At 42.3% G+C, this 21,665-nt stretch overlaps 1 protein-coding gene across 6 annotated transcripts in view; it reads right to left on the reverse strand.

Moving 5' to 3' along the window:
- The window catches only part of st3gal4 (ST3 beta-galactoside alpha-2,3-sialyltransferase 4), a 161,801-nt gene that overhangs the window by 95,188 nt on the left and 44,948 nt on the right, over positions 1-21,665 (reverse strand). For all 6 annotated transcript variants that reach the window (XR_011343262.1, XR_011343260.1, XR_011343261.1 and 3 more), the window contains exon 2: positions 2,791-2,879. Coding sequence is in view for 3 of the 6 variants with exons in the window: in XM_069894424.1 (XP_069750525.1) it covers positions 2,791-2,806 (16 nt within the window). In the remaining 3 variants the exon portion in view is untranslated. The remainder of the gene's footprint in view (positions 1-2,790; positions 2,880-21,665) is intronic.

Raw genomic sequence — 21,665 nt, forward strand, 5'->3', positions numbered from 1 at the left:
CGCATGTCGATTCCCCAACAACTGCATGGGTTGAGTTAAATATATCAAAACATCATCTGGAAATAAATTTATTTCATGCTCATGAAGTTTTAAACTTTGATCAGAGGAGTGGAGGGAGGGAGGGAAGTCCAACATTCAGGGGCAGGCCATTGGACCATTGGAGCATTCAGTCAATGAGATGAGACTTGCTCGAGGTGGCAGTTGTGGAGATCGCACTGGATCGGGGGGGGGGGGGGGGGAGCGGGCGGAGGGGTGATGCAGAAATCTGGAGTGAAGCAAGGGAAGTGTGAACACAGGTGTTAAACTGGAAGCATTTCAGATTTGGGCAGGTCACCTGGCTGAAGGGAGAACCGAATGTAGGAAGTAAAGTCAGTCTGAATAAGATAAGGGTCTTCTAGCCTTAGAGAGAGTCAGCAAGTTCCGCATATGTAATTAGTAAGCCTTAGACAAGAATTAGCAAGTTCTGCATATAAGAGTTAGTAAGCCCTGAGGGTTGGGAAGGTGTGAATAAGGACAAAGGCAGGTTTGTGAATAAGGACAATGACATGATGGATGGGACACCCACTGGTCCTCCAAGTTCACAGAAACTGCACTTAGGCAGACAGGATTGCCTAATGCCAAACCCAAACTTATCCAGGAGGCAGAAGAATGTTAGGGGGGGAGGATACCTCTACACTGAAATGAACTGTATAAAAGTTGGGTGAGCCCCATTATGTGTGTGTATTCCCAGGGTAAGGGGAAGCACCCAACTTTGCATTGTTGTATAATAAATGTTCTTTGTTCTCAATTTTTGTTTCGAGCAAATTTTGTGAAGGCACTTCTGTTTCTCACAAAAGGCATGGAGGATTTGCAGAAATGAAACTAAAACTGTGGTGATGTCACATCACATGATCTCAGATAACTATATACTGAAGGCAGAGGGCCATTTTGAATCAGAAGAAACACTGGATATCCTGGAATGACAGGATTGAGGCAGTAATCTCTCGAGAGAAAGAGATGCTGTTCAATATTGTAGATATACAACATAAGTGGCTTTTAAATAAGTAAGACCACTTCTGACTGCTCTTTTAAAAAAAGAGACAGCCTCATTTGTGCCCAGAAGATGGTCACTCCTGTTTAAGAAATAATTCATCATGAAGATCACAGTTCCACAACCCTAACAAGATAGGGGGAAACTTGTAAAAACACTCGTGAAGAATGTCTCTCTGAAAATCACCTTATCAAGAGACTTGTGAGTTTAAAGAAATCTAAAGATATAATGTTTAAAAGTGCTTTATAATTACCTGTACTTTTGAACCACAATTTAAAAAGATCATGAAGTTCAACAAGACGTTTGAAACTGGACTTTAAAAATGGACTTTTCAGACTCAAGTTTAAACTGAAATAGTTTGGACTTTAACACACACACACACACACACACACACACACACACACACACACACATTTGCACATTGTAGGATTAAATTTAGAGTTAAGGTTAGAGATAAGTAAGAAATGTTACATTATTAATAGTTTAATAAAAACTATTATTTTGAATTTACCATTGTCTGGTGAATTTTCCATTGATTGTTCCTTTGTTACTACTAATACAGTTTGTTAGTTTGTAACAAAGGTAACTAATGTTTTAGGCCTTGGCCCTTCATGAGGAAAGAAACAGACAGTGCCCAAATAATAAGGTGGGAGGAGAGAGTTGAGTCAAGTTTATTGTCATCTCATTGTACAAGTGCAACCCAACGAAACAGTGTTCTCCAGTCCTCGGTGCAAAACATGCAGAGACACAACCAGACATAACACACATGCAGACGAATAGTACAAATGCAGGACAAGAATTTTATCTATAAAAATAAATAGAAAAATATTTTTTATGCAAATGAGTTTTGGATAGTCAGTCTGAGCAGTTATTTTGGTCGTTCAGTATCCTTACTGCCCGTGGGAAGAAGCTGTTCCTCAGCCTGATGGGGCTGGCTCTGATAATCCTGTATCTCTTCCCTGACAGGAGCAGCTGAAAGATGCTGTGTCTAGAGTGGAAGGGGTCCTCAATGATTTTGTGTGCCCTCTTCTAACAATGATCCTGGTAGATAATGACGATGGGGCAGGGTGGGGTGGTGGGGAAGGTGGGGAGACTCCAGTGATCCTCTCTGCACTGTTATGGTACTGTGGATTGACCTCTGATCCATTACTCTGCAGCCACCGTACCACACTGTAACACAGCAGGCCAGAAGGGGCCAGAAGGAGGGCAGGAGAAGGAGGACAGTCTAAAAGGTGGGAGGGCAGAAGAGAAAGAAGCTGAAGTGATGAGGAGAGAGGAGAGGGTAAGAAGGTTAGCTCTCTGATAGATGCATGGGGGTGGGGAGCTGGATAAAAGGAGATAGAGCTGTGAGGAAAAGGTGACCAATGTTTCAGGCCTGGAACCTTCATCGGGTACAAGAAAGAACATCAGGAACATGGATGAATGAAAAGTTTGGGGGAAGAGGAGAGGATATGGGGGTGGAGCACAGGTTAACAGATAGGAGTTCCCAGGTCCATAGCATTGGTTACCATTTACTTCCAATAATTTCTACATGATCTGCTGAGATTCCACAGCACGTTTTTGTGCTGCAAATGAAAAGGCACAAAGAGGGAAACGAACTCTGGGGTGATGCCAAGGGTACTGTGTTGGTACGAAGGCTGCTTTATTGATGCCAAGAGTGCTGTGTTGGTGCCAAGGGTGCTATCAGTGCCAAAGCTGCTGTGTCAGCAGTTGCACCTCCAGAGCCCCATGGATTTTAACACCTGTTCACTTCCACCAACCTGATTTCCAATTCATGGTTATCACTCAGCAAGCTGTTTCCAGGAGTCACGTTGTCATCTCCTCACTTCTGCCTCATGGCAGCTTCACCCTGCAAAAGTTAAAGAAGTTTTATTAAAAAAAAATTTACAAATGGTTACAGCACAGAAGGAAACCATTCAGGAGATCGGGTTGATATGAACTCCATGCAAGAATAGTCGAGTCGGCTGCAACACTCCACTCCACATTCTTCCCATTCCACCTCACATTGCTGCAGTCAGAGGTTCCCACCTGCTTCAAAAGGGCATCAATCATCCCATGAAGAGCAGAGTGAGCTGCCTCAATGACCATCGCTCAGAAGCACCAACTTCGACTGTGATGAGATGCTTTGAGAGGATGGTCATGGTCTAAGCAAAGGTCTGGACCCACTGCAATTCACCTTTCGTCACAATCACTCCACAGCAGATCCAATCTCGCTGGCTCTCCACGCGGCTCTGGATCACCTCGAAAAGAGCCACTCATACGTACGGCTGCTCTTCATCGACTACAGCTCAGCCTTCAATACCATTATTCAATGAACGAAAGACATTGCTTTACTTTGACTTTTTGTGCATTATTTTTATTTATTTTGGTGAGGTGGTTTTTAATACGAGCATTTGCACTCCTGATGCTGCCACAAAACAAAGAATGTTAGTGACAATAAATTCTGATTAATGCATTTGCCTAGTTCAGTTATGTACTCCAAAACTAAATCTACCTCCGCTTTGTAGGTACACAAACGAGTCAACGAGACAGGCAGCATTCTCTGAAGGCAAAAGACAGTCAATAGCCACTTTCAGGTGGAATCGCCTGGAGAATGCAGCTCCGGAGCGGCTGCAGGTGTCTGTGAAGGGACGCTCAGGTGGCAGCGCTGAAGGCAGTGTTCTGCCACCTGAAAGGTTCGCAGCAGGGAGAGGCGCCGTGGTGCAAACACCAGGTCCTGAGTTGGGGCAGGGGCAGTCGTCTGACAGTTCATCTCCCTGCTGCATGACAGCTCGCCTCCCTGCTGCCTGACAGCCCCCTCCTCGCTGCGTGACAGCCCCCTGGCGTGGGACTGCAGGGCTGGGGCAGCCAGTGGGGGACTGCAGGGCTGGGGTGGCCAGCGGGGGACTGCAGGGCTGAGGCAGCCGGCGTAGGACTACAGGGCTGGGGTGGACAGCAGGGGACAATGGGGCTGGGGCAGCCGGTGCCGGACTCTGGGGCTGGATGGTCGGCATGGGACTACAGGCCTGGACGGCCGCTCCTGCACTCTTTCCCCCGCCGGCCACTCCAGCCCCAGAGCCCCGCGCCGGAGGAACTGTCAGGCAGCGGGGAGTTGGGTTGCCAGTTGACTGTCATCAGCCCGCCCCCTGCTAGGCACCTGAAAGCTGCTAGCAGCTTTGTCTGGTGCTGCTTTCAGGTACAACAGGGATTCTCGGAGCAGGATATTAAACCTATTTAGGTTTGTAAACCTCTTGGCCAGGTTCTCCACTTTCAGGTAGCCACCCGACAGCTGCATTGGAGTACAATAGGTAGCTTTACAGTCAAATATTGTGGCCACCTGAAAGTGGCTAATGTTACAGCCCGAAACTTTCCATCGGGACAAGGAAGAAAGAGGATCAGACTTCTAGCTCCTACCCTCTTTCCCAGTCCTGATGGTTACAACCTGAACCATTGACCACCCATTGCCTTACATGAATGCTGCCTGACCAACTGAGTCCCCCAGTATTGTGTGTGTTGCTGCCTTCACCTCTTCTCCTGCATTCCAAACCGGAACCAGTCATTGTATAAAAAGGTTTTCCATATGTCACTTCACCTCTGGCTTCGGATTCCTGCTCTTTCTTCCCATGGCCAATTGGAACAGTGTGACAGATTATAGATATGTTATTTGGGAGACAAATTGGGGCAGGTTTTTTTTTAGTATAGGTCAAACATAAACATTTCAAAACAGATTTCATTTAAACTTACTGGAGCTCTGTTCAAGGCAGTCAGTCTGGCTCCAAGAGCCTTTGCAAAAGGCTTTGGAGATTGCCCAAGTGACTTCACTAATGGATTGTTGTTTTGAAAAGCAACAGATGAAAGAACTCGGAGGAGTAGGTCTGGAGCCGCAGGCTGTCTGGGAGTGTTGTTTGCTGTTCTAACAGGGTCATGTGCTTTTTGCAAGTGGAGGAGGAGTTAAACAGGCTTTTCTTAGAGAGAAAGATCAATTCTGCAGTTTTACAGTCAGCAGCAGTAGCTGGGACTGGAACAGGACAAGCTGGCAAGCTTGTGGAAAACCCCTATTTTGAAAACAGGTTGTGAGTGCTTAGTTAAGCCTGGTCAAGGTCCTTTTGGTTCATACAAGAGGACTGGGTGCCTAATGTTTCACTTGAAATAAGTGAAACAAAAAGGAACTCTGTGGTGACCTGAAAGAAAGAAGTTACCATCTCGAAAACCCTGATGGGGCAAGTTTCTTCGGCAAGACACTGAAGTGGCTGATTAAAAGGAATCAGTTGTAGGTGTCCAACGAGCAACAAATCTCTCTCTGTAAACTGACAAGACCTTCCTGAGTGGTAACCATTTACGTTTCAAGTCCCAAAGCTGCAGAACTTTTTAAATGTTAAATTCTGTGCACAGTATAAGAATTGCCTGCAACTTGGAGGAAGGAGAAGTGAGATTGGACTGTGACCCAAATAATTTTTCTGAACTTACACACACATTAAATACACATGTGCTTAGAATTAGAAGGGGGTTAAGTTAGGTTAGTTAAGTTCATAGTGATAAGTTAAAGTGTGATTCTGTTTTCATGTTTAAAGATAATTAAAAGCAACTTTTGTTTAAGTAACCCTTTGTCTTGGTGAATATCTATTGCTGCTGAGTTTTCGGGTCCTCTGGGCTCGTAACAACAGTTCCTGCCAATTTTTTCTGTGTGTTATCTTCATCATTTTGTTCTGATATTTTGCATCTTGCTCCGCTTCATGGAGAACCATATCACCAGCTTCTCCAATATATTCATCACAAAAGCTCCTGAAATTCAAATCACTTCTTTAACAAATAACACAGCTCCTTTTTTTTTGTTTCTTCCTGGCCCTTCAATTTTGATGACAAGCTCATTTCTTGGTATTTTAGGAAATATTCAGTTCTATCATCACCCTCTGTTACTTCATCAAATGAATTAGTTAATTCTTCATCCAAGATCTGATGCTTTCCACAATTCATGGAAAATGTAATGATCAAAGATGGTACCATCTTGCCCATCACTGATAACGCTGACTGGAATCATCAACCTTTCCCTGCATAGCTCTCAAACACCCGTATAATGTCGGTAAATGTTTTTGAATTAGATTAGTTTCAGCTAGCATTGATCTGAAATGACATGCTTGCTCAGAATAGCACCTTAATGCTGCTAACAAGTGGACAGAGAACCTGGAGAACAGAAAGAAGAAAGAGATGGAGCACTGGCTTGCCACAGGGCAAGAGAAGTGTCTGCCTGTCAGTAAAATCATCTCCCCTTCTACGTTCAACCACACCCAGTCAATCTGCTTAATTGCACCTCGTATGACAAACTCCTCCATCTAAGTATCTATCTGTTGAACATTTGCTGGATTCCTTCGTTAGTTAGAAACACGAGGAGAGGGACAAGAACTTCAAATTCCTGGGTGTCAACATTCCTAAGAACCTGTCCTGGAGCCTCCACGTTGATGCAATCACAAAGAAGGCTCACCAGTGGCTATACTTTGAGGTGTCTGAGGAGATTCGGTATATAACCGAAGATTCTCGACAACATCTACAGGTGTACCGTGGGGAGCATTCTGACTAATTGCATCACTATCTGGTATGTAGGTGTCAATGCTCAGGACAAGAATAAACTCCAGGGGGTTGATAAGTGGGCCTGCAACATCATGGGCACCAGACTTCACTCCATCAAGAAGCGGTGTCATAAGAAAGCAGCCTCTATCCTCAAATACCCCCACCACCCAGGCTATGGCCTCTTCACTCTGCTACCACACTACTACCACACACTTGGACAGATTGTCTGATTCCAATGTACCGTTGTTCTAAGGATGCTTGTTGCAAATGCAGTGGGATAGTCCTCAGATTGGAAAAAATTTGGTCATTGTGTGCCACGTTTTAAGGCTTGAATCACAGCCTCTCCCATCTCCAATTTCTTTCACAAACCCATCATGCGTGTAAACAATCTGAGTTTTGGCCCTGACAACAGAACAACAATAGATACTACCGTTTTAAGGTGTTCCCCATGACTTTCGGAGCAATAGCATGGCACAGCTAGTAGAGCCTCTTCCTCACAATGCCGGAGGTAAAACATGAAAGTCCCTCCTCCCCCTACTTGCTGCTGTGCCCTCCCTCCCTTCTCCAACTCCTGCCTTTGGGAGCATGCTCCTCCCCCCCTTAACTTTTCGTTCGGATGCCTGCCGACATTTGTCATTGCCATAATGAAAATCTCAGGCCGAAACCTTGGATATGTATCTTTATCTTTACTACATAAAGTACACTGTTTGACCTGGTGTGTTTCTCCAGCCTTGTGTTTTCACTCATGTTCAATCCTAAACTCTGGTGATGTCTGTGTTTGCACGTTCTTCCTGCAATGGCTTTTGTTTCCTCTGAGGGCTCCGGTTTCTGTGAAGATTGGCCACTGTAAATTGTCCCCAGTGCATAGGTGAGTGGTATAACTGGGAGAATTGGGGAAAGGAAAAAAAAGCAATCTTGATATAGTATTATTATGAATAGATTGTTGATCAATTGTTATGGACTCAAGTGGGCTGAAGGGCCTATTTCCAGGTTTTGGATTCCACGACTAGAGGACAGAGATTTATGGTGAGAGCAAGAGGTTTAGACAGAAGTGAGGAAGAACTACAAGGATGAAATAAATGTGGAACATCTGAGGAGGAAGGATCTGCCACAACATTTAAACAGTTCTGGACAAGCTCTTGTAAAGGTGCAGCAGGCTATGGTAAATGGGATTAGTAGAGGTGGGTTCATGGCTCGTAGAATGGACACAACTTGTTTTGGGTTGTTTGACCTTATAAGTTATGAAATAGTGTTGCGAGCCCAAAGGACCCCAAAACCCAGCAGTAGTAGATATTCACCAAGAAAAATGGTTAAACAATAGTTGTTTTTAATTATATTTAAACATGAAAACAGAAACAAACTTTAACTTATATATTATTGTTAACTTACTTAACTTAACCGAACCTAACCCCCTTTCTAATTCTAAGCGCACGTATGTGTAAGGTGTGGTAAGTTTAGGAAAGTTCTTTGGTTCACAGTCCAATCTCACTTCTCATTCTTCCAAGTTCTCGTCGCAGGCAATTCTTATACTGTGCACAGAATTTAACATGTATAACGTTCACCAGGCTTTGGTGCTCGAACAGTAAATGGTTACCGCTGTCGGACTCTGGCTTTACCTTACTCTTAAATTAGTCTATGTGTAGTCTGAGTCCAGCGTGTTCTTTGAATGAAGTGATAGGAGAAGGTATTCGGTTCAACAGTCAATTTATTACACAGCACAAGAATAAAACTTAACAGAGCTCTGGGTCAATCATTAGTTCATAGGTCACCTGCACAGTGAGCTACTCCCCAAGACTGACCCCTATTGTCCAGTTGGCTCAGTTTATATAGATCAACCTTATCATACAGAACAAAAGTTGGCTTCCTTTGCTAGATTTCATTTTCATACAGAACAAAAGTTGTCTTCCTTTGCTAGATCTTTTTGCATAAGGGTTATCACAAGTCATCTCCTGTTTTGCAGATATCTGGGGTGTAGCACTCCCATCTTAATCCTCCAGGCCAGACTATCCTGTTGTGTTGATCAGAAATTAATTCATCCTCAGATATTTCTAATCACCATTCTGTTCTTGTCTGGCCAATTTCTGCTGTTCTCTTTAACACCTCCTCCTGCCTTAATCTTCCTCCTAGACTGGTTTTCCATTCCCTTTGTTTCTTGCAGGCCATTCTTTGTTCTGGTCTGGCCTGTGTCTCCTGTGCTACTCACCACCTCCTTTAGTTTGAGCATTCCTCCTAAATCGTTTTATGCATTTCCTCTCCCTGTATTTTGGAGAAACAATTTTGTTCAGCCAACTTTGCTCCATGCTGTGATTGCCACTTAATCACATTCCTTTTTCCCTGAACCATGCAGTAAATATACACTTATTAATTAATCATTTATTTCATACTGTTTTAACCCCTAGATTCCAACACCGCTCAGGAAAGTTCTTGTAGGATTTCCACAACTTTTTTGCAGGATTTCCACAACTGAGGCACTACAATTAGTCACCTCAGAGTCTTGCTGATGAAACTTGCCCCATCAGGATTCTCCAGATGATAACCTCTTTCTTTCAGGTTACAATAGAGTTCCTTTCGTTTTCCCTTATTCAAAGTGAAACATACTAGACAGCCAGCCATATAGCCATCTTCCACTCTGGAGCTTCTGTTTCAGTTCCAACAAGCTTCCTGCTTGACCCTCAGTCAAAGACTGCTTTCTCTCTCTCTCTCTCTCTCTCTCTCTCTCTCACCCTGAGACTCCCTCAGAGACTGCTTGCAAACCACCTGACCTTCTCCATCAAACAATAGAAGTCAGTCTTCTGGTTCATCTGTTGTTTTTAGGTAAACAAGAACCTATCAGTGACCTCTCACTGAGCCCTCTTCAAACCTTTGCAAAAAGGTATCAGCAGACAATATGTCTCTTGCTGTTGCTTTAAAAGACAATCGTCCATCAGTCCCCAACTTCAGTTCAATTAAAACCTACTTATGAAGTCTCCATAGGCACTCTTCACAGTTTCTACAAAGTCACGGATTGTGGAAATGAAGTCTCCAGTATTTCAAATAAGATCTGTTTTAAAGTGTTTGTACTCTAACTTTTCCCAATTTATCTCCCAAAAATATTTCTATATATTCTGCCACAATAGAAAGAAAAATAGTTATGATTTTATACAAAATTTTGATTTGACCTCAGGTAGGTCAGAGTGGGGAAACCCTTTGCAGAAAAGTAAAGGTTCCATTATTGTCATGTAATACTACATTTGGAACATAACACACATGAAATTCTTTAACTCTTTATCTCTGGACAAAGAGTCGCCCCTTTGTCCAGCACCCCTCACAGAAATGAGGCCCCAGAGAGGAATGAACTCACGACCCCTGGTTTACAAGACCAGTGCCCTAACCACTGAGCCATAGAAAGAAAATAGCATAAATTCCCCCCAATGGTAAACACCAGGCCTGATACTAGGGATATTTCCATGACAACAAAAGGAAATTTTAAATTCATTTTAAATTAAGAATTTGATTTATAATAACAACCTGCATTTACCTCATTTTCAACAGCACAGCAAAGCATCTGAAGAAACTCGAAACACAAGGACTAGTTTTAAAAACACATACCCTTTCCTCATTAACTACATGAATTGAATACGTTGCTGGGTTAGTTTCAGTCACTGGCAACAGAATGAGAAAAGAATTAAGAAGTAATTTCGTACCACAATATTTGGAATACTTTGCCATAGGAAAAGGTTGAGACAGAAACCATGACACCTTAAATGGAGAACATTGGTTAAACAAAAGACATTTGAAACAGAGCATTATAAACAGCCTTGGGGAAAAAAATTGAGGCAATGGAATTAGCTTTGATTTGATCAAGGGAAATGTAGCCACAGGAGATGATTTAATTGCAAGCCTCTGATGTCAATAAGGAATATAGTTAAGGAATATATCACTGCTTTCAAAATCTGGGGCAAATCTTTCGTGAAATGGAAAATATGTATAATCCATACATGAGAAAGCTCGATAGAATTCTGTGAAAATTTGTCCCAACTAAATTCCTGCCAGTCATTAACCTTCATTAGCAATATGTTGTTCTTACATCTTAACCTATTTCCAACTGGCATTGATATTGCTACTAACTTTGATATGCAACTTTCTTGCCATGTTCTTTTCATATTAGTATGTGTGCTATTTCTCCTCTAATTAAAAAGAACGCATCTTTAAACTGCATGCATTTGAAAGGTGAACAGTACCCTCTTACTTTACAACCACAAGATACAGGAGCAGAATTTGGCCCATCAGCTCATCATATTTGCATCATATCATGGCTGATTTATTTTTCTGTCTCTCCTGCTTTCTCCCTATAACATAGAACACTATAGCACAGGACAGGCCCTTTGGCCCTTGATGTTGTGCTGGCACAGGTATCCTTAGTATTAAATCCACCCTACCCCGTAACCCTCTATTTTTCTTCCATCTATGTCCCTGTCTAAGAGTCTCCAAAATGCTCCCAATGTTTCCGCCTCCACCACCATCCCCAACAAGGCATTCCAAGCACCCACAACTCTTGTGTAAAATAACTTACCCCTGATGTCTCCCCTAAACTTACCTCCCCTAACTTTGTACATATGCCCTCTGGTGTTTGCTATTCCTGCCCTGGGAAAAAGGCTGTCCACCCTATCTATGCCTCTCATAATCTTGAAGACCTCTATCACTCATCCTTCTACACTCCAAAGAGAAAAGTCCAAGCTCTGCTAACCTTGCCTCATAAAACTTGTTTTTCATTCCAGGTTGTTTCAATCTCCTCTGCACCCTCTCCATGGCTTCCACATCCTTCCTATAATGAGATGACCAGAAATGAACATGTGTGGTCTCACCAGAAATTTGTAGAGTTGCCACATGACCTCTCTACTATCATATCAGCAACTTGAGGGACGTATGGATTTGCACTCCAAGGTTCCTCTGTTCATCCACACCCCTAAGTAACTGACCATTAACCTTTTGATTTGTACTTCCAAAATCCATCACCTCACACTTCTCCAGATTGAACTCCATCTGCCACTTCTCTGCCCAACTCAGCATCCTGTCTATATCCTCTTGCAACCTTCAACAATCTTCAGCTCCATCCACAACTCCTCCAACCTTCATGTCATCCGCAAACTTACTGACCCATCATTCCGCTTCTTCATCCAGGTCATTTATAAAAATCTCAAAGAGCGGGGGGAGGGGGGGTGGTCCCAGAACAGATCCCCGCACCACTTCACTAGTCACCAACCTCCAAGCGAATACTTTCATTCCACTACTACTATCTACTTACTTCCTACAAGCCAATTTTTCTATCCATACAGCCAAGGTTACACTGATCCTGTGCCTCATGACATTCTGGATGAATCTCTCATGGGAGAAATTGTCAAGTGCCTTGCTAAAATCCATGTGGACCACATCTACCGCCCTACCCTCATCAATTTCAAAGTATTAATTTAGGACCTCCCCAACCTCCTCCAACTCCAGGCACATTTTGCCTCGTTCATCCTTTAGTTGTCCCACCCTCATTCTCATCATCCTTCTGTTCTTCACATAAACATAGAACACCTTGAGGTTCTCCCTAATCCTACATGCCAAAGCCTTCTCATGACCCCTTTGAGCTCTCCCAAGTCCTTTCTTAAGCTCCTTCCTGGTAACCATATACTTCTCATGAGCCCTTCCTGCTTCCTATACCCAACACAAGTTTCCTTCTTCCTCTTGATTAATTGTGTCATCTGTTTTGTCAGCCACAGGTTCCTTTTCCTACCATCTTTTCCTTGTTCCAGTTAGAAAGATCTATCCCTAAACTTCCTCCACATTACGTCTATGTTTTTACTCTTAAACCTCTGTTCCAATGTACTCTCACTCTTTCCTGCCTCAGCCCTTTGTAATTAGCCCTTCCACAATTAAGCACTTTCCTATTTTGTTTGTTATTATCCTTTTCCACCTCCTAAAGGAGGTGTGGTCACTCTCACCAAAATGGTCCCCCACCGAGAGGTCCGCCACCTGATCAGGTTCATTCCCCAAAACTAGATTTAATGTGGCCACTCCCCTCATGCAAGAGGGATGGTTGGGGCTGAGTTTGTCAGGCAAGTTCAAGAAGATGGACCAGATGATGAGGGGAGAGGCCACATTAGATTTAGTTTTCATGCACTATTCTTGCTGTTACCTTCATGAAAGAGGTAGAAGTGCCACAAGACTCACACTATCAAGCTACCCCTCCACCATCAGACTCCTCAACGACAAACTCAATCAGAGACTTCATTTTGCAGTTTAATGTTTGTCTGTTTATTTCTCTCTGTGTTGCAGTTTGTTTAAATTTCTTTATTTGTTTACATGTGCACAAGTACAGTTTCTTTCTGCACCACTAATAAGTAGTAATTCTGCCTCACCCGCAGGAAAAAGAATCTCAGGGTTGTACGTGATGTCATGTATGCCCTCTGACAATAAGTCTAAACTTTTTTTTGATGGGTGAAACCAGATTATCGAGGATTGGTGGAAAGATGGAACAGGGAATGTGAGGGTAGGGTAGGTCAGGGATATGGGTAAGAGGGTGATGGAATCCAGATGGAACCAGGTTCGGTGGAGGGGGTAACAATTCTGCAAATAAGCTCAAGCTGGGGTAATGAACAAAGTGAATAAGCACTTCCAAAGAACACCTTGGGTGAGAGTTACCTGATACTGGAGCTTTCATTGTTTGTACGATTCGGTTATTGACCATCCAAGCAAAATACAAGATGTTATTTCTTTAGTTTGTGCTGGTCTCACCCTGGTCCTGCTGTGGCAAAGGGAAGGAGAGTTGAGGTGTTGCATGACTAGGAATTTAAGATGGCTGTGGTTGCAGTGTATGAGTATTCCAGAGTACACTGTGCCACTACTGCCAGGGAGAGATATCACGAGCACCAAGCCTCAATCCAGGTGTTGGGGGTGGGGAGGGGAATACTTTGAGTCTTTGCCACCTGGAAGGGCTATTTCAGTCCCCAGATGGTGGAAAAAGGACAAGTTCTTTCCCACCTCCTGTATTGCAGGGGACAGAGACGGAGAAGGGCAAGGGATCATGGAGAGAGTGGTGCCTGAGGAAAGCAGGAAGAGGGAAAGACATGGGACCCCGTTGCGGAACCATTGAAAGGACGATCCAGCAGATGCGGAGATTGGTGAGGTAAAAGACGAGGACTCTGGCAACTCTATTCCTGTTTGGAGGGTGGTGATGAGTGGATGAGAGCAGGCACCAGGAAGATGAGGCAGTGGGAGAGGACTCCTGCTATGGCAGGAGGAAACCGCGTTCCCTAAAAAAGGAGGATGTTTCAGAAATCCTGGAATGGAAAGACCTGCACAAACAAAAATTGGTCTTCAACGCCACACGCAACTTCCCAGCGGTAACCAGATAGACATCACTGCCTGCACCACTTAAGGTGGCATGGTTAGCGCAACACTATTCCAATTCCAGTGACCCAGGTTCAAATGCACCGTTGTCTATAAGGAGTTTGCACATTCTCCCTGTGACCTGCATGGGTTTCCTCCAATTTCATCCAAAACAAAAGTGCGTTAATTGGTGCAATTGGGCAGCAAGGGTTCATGGGCTGAAAGGCCTGTTACTGTGCTGCAAGTCTAAATTAAATTAAAAAATCCCAAGCTATCGGGTCACAGTGGGAGGCTTTGGAAAATGAGACAGCAATCTCTTCTATTGACACTTGCACAAAAATACTTTATTCACTGGTATTTCAAGAACAATGAAACAAGCCAGTAAGTGTGGGACAATCTGACCCAGCACTATTGCAACACACCGAAGAAGGCAACAAATAAATGGTTATATTAATCAACCCTCATTGAAACTTTCAAGTTTAGGTAAGGTATTAATCACTTCCTGTATTGACACAGAATTAAATTCATACTCTTGCCATCTGACATACAATTCAATTAATAATCCTGGGGTTCATCTGTCCACTGAGTCAACACTGCAGAAAACAACTACAGTAGAAGTCCAGAAAAATCCAGACTTTGAAAACTCTCAAACTTTTTTAATTGAGCAGGCGCACAGTGGCAATAAGCCACCACACTTAATACAGGCCATCGTATCACAATGAAATTTATTTGCATGCTGTATTTTACTTTTACAACGTTCATTTTTAAACATAATTTCAAGCATTACATGCTCTTTTTGGCAGTAAAAAAAATGATGTTTACATTTTTGTCCAGCGTTTATTTTTCTTTAAAATTGCTCATTTTGATAAATGAGCCTGTATTTGCTAATGAATAAACTATCAAAATATACCTGTTTAACTCTTCTTTATTCCTGCTAAAATTTGAATTTTAAAAGCACTGCCCGAGAATCCGGAGAATCAGGACCGATCCAATCCCCGAGCAGCCTGGGTTTTTTTTAACGCACATACTGTACATTTTGGGCCATTGGTAATTTAGCCTCAGAAACTCTTCAGATTACCCACTGATATTTCAATATTATTACTGCGTTTCTCATTCTGTGGTTGAGCTCCCAATTGCAATTGCAGGACTACCTGCTGCACTCAAAATGGAGAAGAATCATTATCTTTGTTAACTATAAACCTTGTAAGGTGAGGCAGAGAGGGCAAGCTGGCAGAAGGCTGACTGCTCACCATGGTGAGTGACGGCGTCTACAGCTCCTGTCCGTGTGCCACTCATTCACGGCCACAAGTATTAAAACTCACCAGCTTGCCAGAAATAGCAGCTAGAAGAGAGGGATCATCTTACAACACAGCTCAAGGAGAACTAACAAAATGAACAAGAAAGGCATGATCGAGAGCATTTTGACAAGAAAACAAAGCAGGCCACAAGAGCAGTATTGATATGCCAAGATGAATGGGAGGCATGGAAGGCCACTTGCAGAGAGTGGCAAGAGAATTTACATTTGGGAATGGCTGAGGAACTCAAGAAGAGTGTTGTGATGGCCTTCAAGGACAATGACACGTTTAACAGTCAGGTTATACGAGAGAAATTAAGGGTCTGGCAACAGAGAAGCTGAAGAAAATTGCTATTTGAACTTGAAAGCTAAGTATCTCAAGGGCTTGACGGGCTGAATTCCAGAGTTTTGAATGAGGTTTCACGGTCACTTTAGAACCAGTGGCTGCTTGTTGCCGTCTTTGAGAGCTCTGGAATTGGTCCTGGGGATCGGAGGCAGTGTGACCCCAGCATTTAATAATGGAAGGAGAGAGTAAAGACCAAACTGCCAAACAGTTGTCCTCTTGTCAGTGGGAGGGAAGATCAGGGGCGGCAAGGTGGGAATAATTGGCCATTTTAGACAGAAGAAAAATGCCCTCACTCAGAGGGCAGTGAACATTTGGAATGATCTTCCCTGGAGGGCTGTGCATCCATTCAAAACAGAGATATTAAGAGAACGAGGTGATGTGATGATCTTACTGAAAAATAGCACTGGATCTAAAAGGGCTGGATCATCGCCAAAAGAAAAATGGGGGCACTGCTGGAGCAACTCTGTTCCAGGCAAGCAGGGAGCAGAGACACTCAGTTCTGCTCTGAAGGATCCTACTGCCTGGCCGCGGTGACAACAGCTCTGTAAGGGCCTGTTAATGAAGCTGATGGTGTAATTTTTATTTTTTTAAAAAACCTGCATCCACAGAGCTCTGTGCCCAAGGAGGCACTGCCTGTGCTGGGCAACATCCCACGATGGGTGGCAGACTCCAGAGAATAGCAGACCGCCACAGGGCACCAGAAACAGGGGAGAACACTCTCCACCATCCCACCCACCCCCACACACACACCCCTCACATTGAGACGGAGAAGCACAAGAAAGGTTTAGAAATTAATGGATCAAATGCTAGCAAGTGGGTCAAGCCTAGAAAGCCAACTTGGTCAGCATGGACAATTCTGACTCTCCAGATCACTCCCATAATCTCATGGCCCTTTTCCTCTGCCCAGCCCATCCATGCCAGCCACTCTCACACCACAGCCTGTGTTTTCCCCATTTCCCTGAAAACCTATCCCATAGATCCAAGCATTTCATAAGTGTTTCCTCTACTCCTCCAGCAGCTCCTTCTACACCTACCAACCTCTATGTAAAACAAAATAACCCTTCAAATTTTTATTAAATCTCTCCTCCTTCTTCCCCTCACCACCCCCCCCCCCCACCCTCACCTTCAACCCATGTCCTCCGGTTCTCAATTACCCCTAGGGGTGGAACATTTCTTCTATTCAAACTAAACTATCAAACAAACGTTAAAAGAGGTTTAACATTTCTAGACCTGTTGCCAGGAATACCAAAGTGGAAAATCTCACAACATTGCAACATTATTGTCTGGATAACAAATTCTTTCACACACAGGTCTTTTCTTGGCCAGCATTTTTTAAAGCATACATCCTGATTCCCTTTCAGATTTACTCATGACTGCTTTCACTTCTTTTCCAGGCAATGTTCCCTATTGCTCACTGTAGTGTAGATAAAAGCTCACAGTTGACTGGAGGGAGAACAAACTTTTTTATTAGCTTACAACACAGGTAGGGTTCACGAACAGGCTTCAGAGGGGTTCTGGGTTTAGACGGGAAACCAGGGTTATATACGGGCTCCAGTGGGAGGAGCCGGGACTATTTGTCAGTACAGCACACTTATAGTGACTCCCAGTTCACTACACTCACCAAGACACAACTCCAAGCTGAGCATTCATCGGCATCTTTTGCATCCTTTAAGAGTCCTTCGGGATTGACAATACCTTCCTCGCTCAACTGTGGAGTAATGGAGTCGACCAGGATGGATAGGAAGGTCTTTTGAGGTGAAGCTCTCCCGTAGATACGCATGTAGGATCACTGGACTCTCCTGAAGCATAGTCCCCAAGTACTCAATACCATCCTGAATGGTCCTTCTCCACCTCGATCAGTCAAGTACCAGAGGCGTGGTTGGTGGCATTTTTCCCAATCCCCCAAGATAATGGCTGCAGGTGTCAGAAGTATGTAGGATGTCCCGATCACTGCTAACTAGTAAACCATAGGTTCTGTACCAGGCCCAAGGCCTTGATTTTCAAAAAGTCTCTTCAACTAACCAAGGCTGTGCTAGTGCTTTAAACCACTGGTGAATTTCACCATCGACAGCTGTCTTCAACAAATTGAGGCTCCTGGGTATATGGGACATAGCCAGCTTTAACAAAATCACACCATTGTCTGTTATTGCAAGCCGTAAGTCTGGTAGGTCAGTCAAGACATTTGTCTCAAGTGCAAGGCCCTCACTCGTGTTCACTTCAGTGGAAGTGAAATTCAACCTCCAAGGGTGAACAAATGCCAGTGTCACCCATATCGTGCAGTGTGACAACTGAGGTTTGGATAACCTTGGTCCTGCAGTGCAGTTGGATAGCTGCACATCAGTCTTGAAGATCAGGAACCCTCCACAGGTTTGTTGTAGTTGAGATGCAACAACATGGAAAGGAAGACTTGGGAGAGTATTACGATACATGGGTTACTTAACGATCTACTGATGGAATCAACTGTCTGTTTACCCAATTTATGCCTCTCGAGATCTTGTCTACCTATATCAAATACTGCAAGGAGAACAACCCCATCTTTTCCACTCTAAGGTTATAGCCTAACACCCAAATTCCTGGGATTGCTTTTACACTCAAATTTCTTTCATTTCCAACCTACAGTGACGTGACAGAATTGGTTGTCAATTAGTCTTACTTTTCCTTCCATATCTTCCTTGCTTTTGTACTCTTGAAAACCAAGGCCCCACAGTCTCTCAACACACACACACACACACACACACACACACACACACACACACACACACACACACACACACACACACACACACACACACACACACAATTAATATCAATTCTCTCAATCTGTCAAAGTCATTATTTATTCCTTTTGAGGTGCACCAATGGTCAAAATGTACAGATTTTCCCAGAGCAAAATCCATACAAGATTGGCTCCATGTTTTCACCAAACTCCAAAATTTTTGACCATATGCTTCTGGAGCCAACTCATAAGCTTTCAATACTGCTTGGTTAACGGTATCATAATTTGCCACTTGGTCTGTAGTCAAACTAGAGTACGCAATTTGTGCTTTTCCCTTCAATACACTTTGGAGCATAGGAGGCCATTTTTCTTTTGGCCATCTTGAGCTCTCAGCAACCTTTTCAAAAGGTGAAAAGATGTATCTATATCTCCCTCATCAAAGGGAGGAACTAGATTTACCTCTCTACTAGCCAAACTCTCCCCAGGAGTTACAGCCTCAATTTTCTTACTTATCGCCATCTCAATTTTTAGTTTCTCTATTTGAAACCTTCTGTCCCTTTCAATCTTTTCCTTCATATTTTCTTTGTCTTCCATCGTCCTCCCTCCATTTTTCAGCTACCTCTAACTGATAGTTCTTCAGTTCTTCAGTTTCCTCGGCCTCATATATCCTTCATTTTTCATCCTCCTCTGTTTTTCAGCTTCTTCTCTGTTTTTGTGCCTCATATTGTCTCTATTTCTCAGCCCCCAACACCCTCAGATTCTCCAACTCCAATTGCAATTCAAAAGATGTTTCATCCAGAAAGTTTTCTTTATCAACAAAGTTTCCCTCACCTATATAATATTTCACTATAATCCTCTGTATTTGTATTTTCCTTATCCAATGCTTGACTTCAGTCACCTTAGAAATAACCATCAGTTCCTCTTTTCTCTTGCTCTGCAGCTCTACAGGTGATGGTTGTAACAAAAATGTATCAACATCCATTGCTGCTGCTTTTCCACACACACAAGTTTTAAATTAACTTGGAAAAACCAATTAACTAATAAATCACAAAAACTCCAAAAGTTTAAGATCCCAAAATCCAATTTTCAATCCAAAATGATGAGCCGCCAAAAATATTACAAGCCCAGAGGACCCCAAAACCCAGCAGCAATATAAATTCACCAAGACAAATTATTACTTAAACCATCTTTAAATATGAAAACAGGGTAACATTTTAACTTATCACTATTGACTTAACCTATCTTAACTCACTTCTAATTCTAAGTGCGTGTGTATGTAATGTGTGCGTAGGTTTACAAAAGTTTTTTTGATTCACAGTCCAATCCCATATCTCATTCCTCCAAGTTCACTGGTTGCAGGCAATTCTTATACTGTGCACAGAATTTAACATTTAAGCACCAGGTTTTAGTGCTTGAAAGGTAAATGGATACCACTCAGGAAGGTTCTTGTTAGTTTTCAGAGAGAGATTTGTTGTTCGCTGGACACCCACAACTGATTCCATGAAATCAGCCTCTTCAGTGCCTTGCCGAAGAAACCTGCCCCAGCAGGGTTTTCCAGATGAAAACTTCTTTCTTTCAGGTCACCAGAGTTCCTTTTGTTTCTCTTATTTCAAGTTAAACATTAGGCAGCCAGTCCTCTCCTCTTGTATGAACCACAAGGGTTTTGACCAGGATGAATTAAGCAGTCACAACTCATCTTCAAAATGGTTTTTTTTCCACAAGTTTGTCCTGTTCCAGTCCCAGCTGTTGCTACTAACTGTAAAACTGCAGAACTGATCTCTCTCTCACTCTCTCTCTCTCTCAGAGAAAAGCCTGTTTGACTCCCTCTCTACTTGCAAAAAACCACATGACCCTCTTAGAACAGCAAACAGCACTACCAGACAGCCTGCGGCTGTGAACCTACTCCTCGGAGTTCTTTCATCTGTTCCTTTTCAAAACAACAATCCATTAGTGAAGTCTCTTTTTTTCAAACTTTATTTAAAGATAGAAAAAACATAACATAACATAATCATCAAAAATTGATTTTACAAAGATAAACTCCCAAACCCATTCTCCCACCCCTTCAGCCAGCTCCCTTAAGGGGAGCCAAAAATATAAATTATATATTTTAAAAATTATAAATGTTAAGAACAATTCAAAGTATATCTAAATGCATAAACTCCAAATATGGAAACCATTTTGCTAACAAAAAGGGAATAATTATCATGTAAATTATAAGTAATTTTTTCCATAGCAATACATTTCAATTCATTATGCCAACGTAGTATATTAATCTCTGTATTGTCTTTCCAAGTACTCGCAACACATTTACGCGCTACTGATAACACCAAATGTTCAAAAGCAATTTGAATTTTATCCAAACCTAATCCCCTCAAAGAAATCAAATTACCCAACAAGAAAATCGTTGGGTCTAATGGTAATGTAAAGTTATACAATTTTTCCAAAGCTACTTTAATTCCTTGCCAAAATGGTTGAACTTTAACACAAGTCCAAACAGCATGTAAAAAAGTGCCAATACATGAATCACATCTAAAACATAAGTCTGAATTACTAAACCCATATTTTTTAAGTTTCTCTGGAGTCAAATATAATTGATATAAAAAAATATAATTAACCATTCCTTATTTTACATTTGTCAATTTGATTACACTGTCCTGACACATATCTGCCCAATCATCTTCAGGAAAAAATAAATACTAAATCACTCTCCCATTGAAGTTTAGATTTTTCCCAATCTGGTTTATCCTTATTACCTTGTAACAAATTGTACATAACCGAAATATAACCCTTCTTTGGTACAGAGGAAATCAAAGACTCAAATCTCGACAATGTAGGTAAATTCATCTCTCTACCATAATTATCCTTTACCAAGGCCATGAGTTGGTAATACACAAAGAATTTACAGATATATCAAATCTCCCTCTCAATTGATTAAAAGAAAGAAATTGTCCCTCTTCAAAACAATCCTGTATTGTCCTTATACCCTTAAAATCCCAACTCTTTAAATAATTATTAAACATTAAAAAAGGTATAAGCTGATTATTATACAATGGAGTTGAAAATGATAATTTATCTTTTGATCCCAAAACCCTATTTTTTAAAATCCAGATCTTTAACAAATATTTCAATACTGGCATATTATATTCCTATAGCAAATTCAAGTTCCAACGAAATATAAATTCTTGTACCTTGACCTCAGAAATACACATCATTTCCACCTTAGCCCAGCTAGGAGGTTGATCTAAATCCATCAACCTGCTAATAAACTTCAAATGGGCCGCTTCATAATAATTTTGAAAATGTGGTAACTGAAGTCCACCTAACGAATATTTCCATGTAAGTTTATACAATGCCACTAGAGCTAATTTACCTTTCCATAAAA

The sequence above is a fragment of the Narcine bancroftii genome, chromosome 8 (genome assembly GCF_036971445.1).
Source record: "Narcine bancroftii isolate sNarBan1 chromosome 8, sNarBan1.hap1, whole genome shotgun sequence".
Taxonomy (NCBI): domain Eukaryota; kingdom Metazoa; phylum Chordata; class Chondrichthyes; order Torpediniformes; family Narcinidae; genus Narcine; species Narcine bancroftii.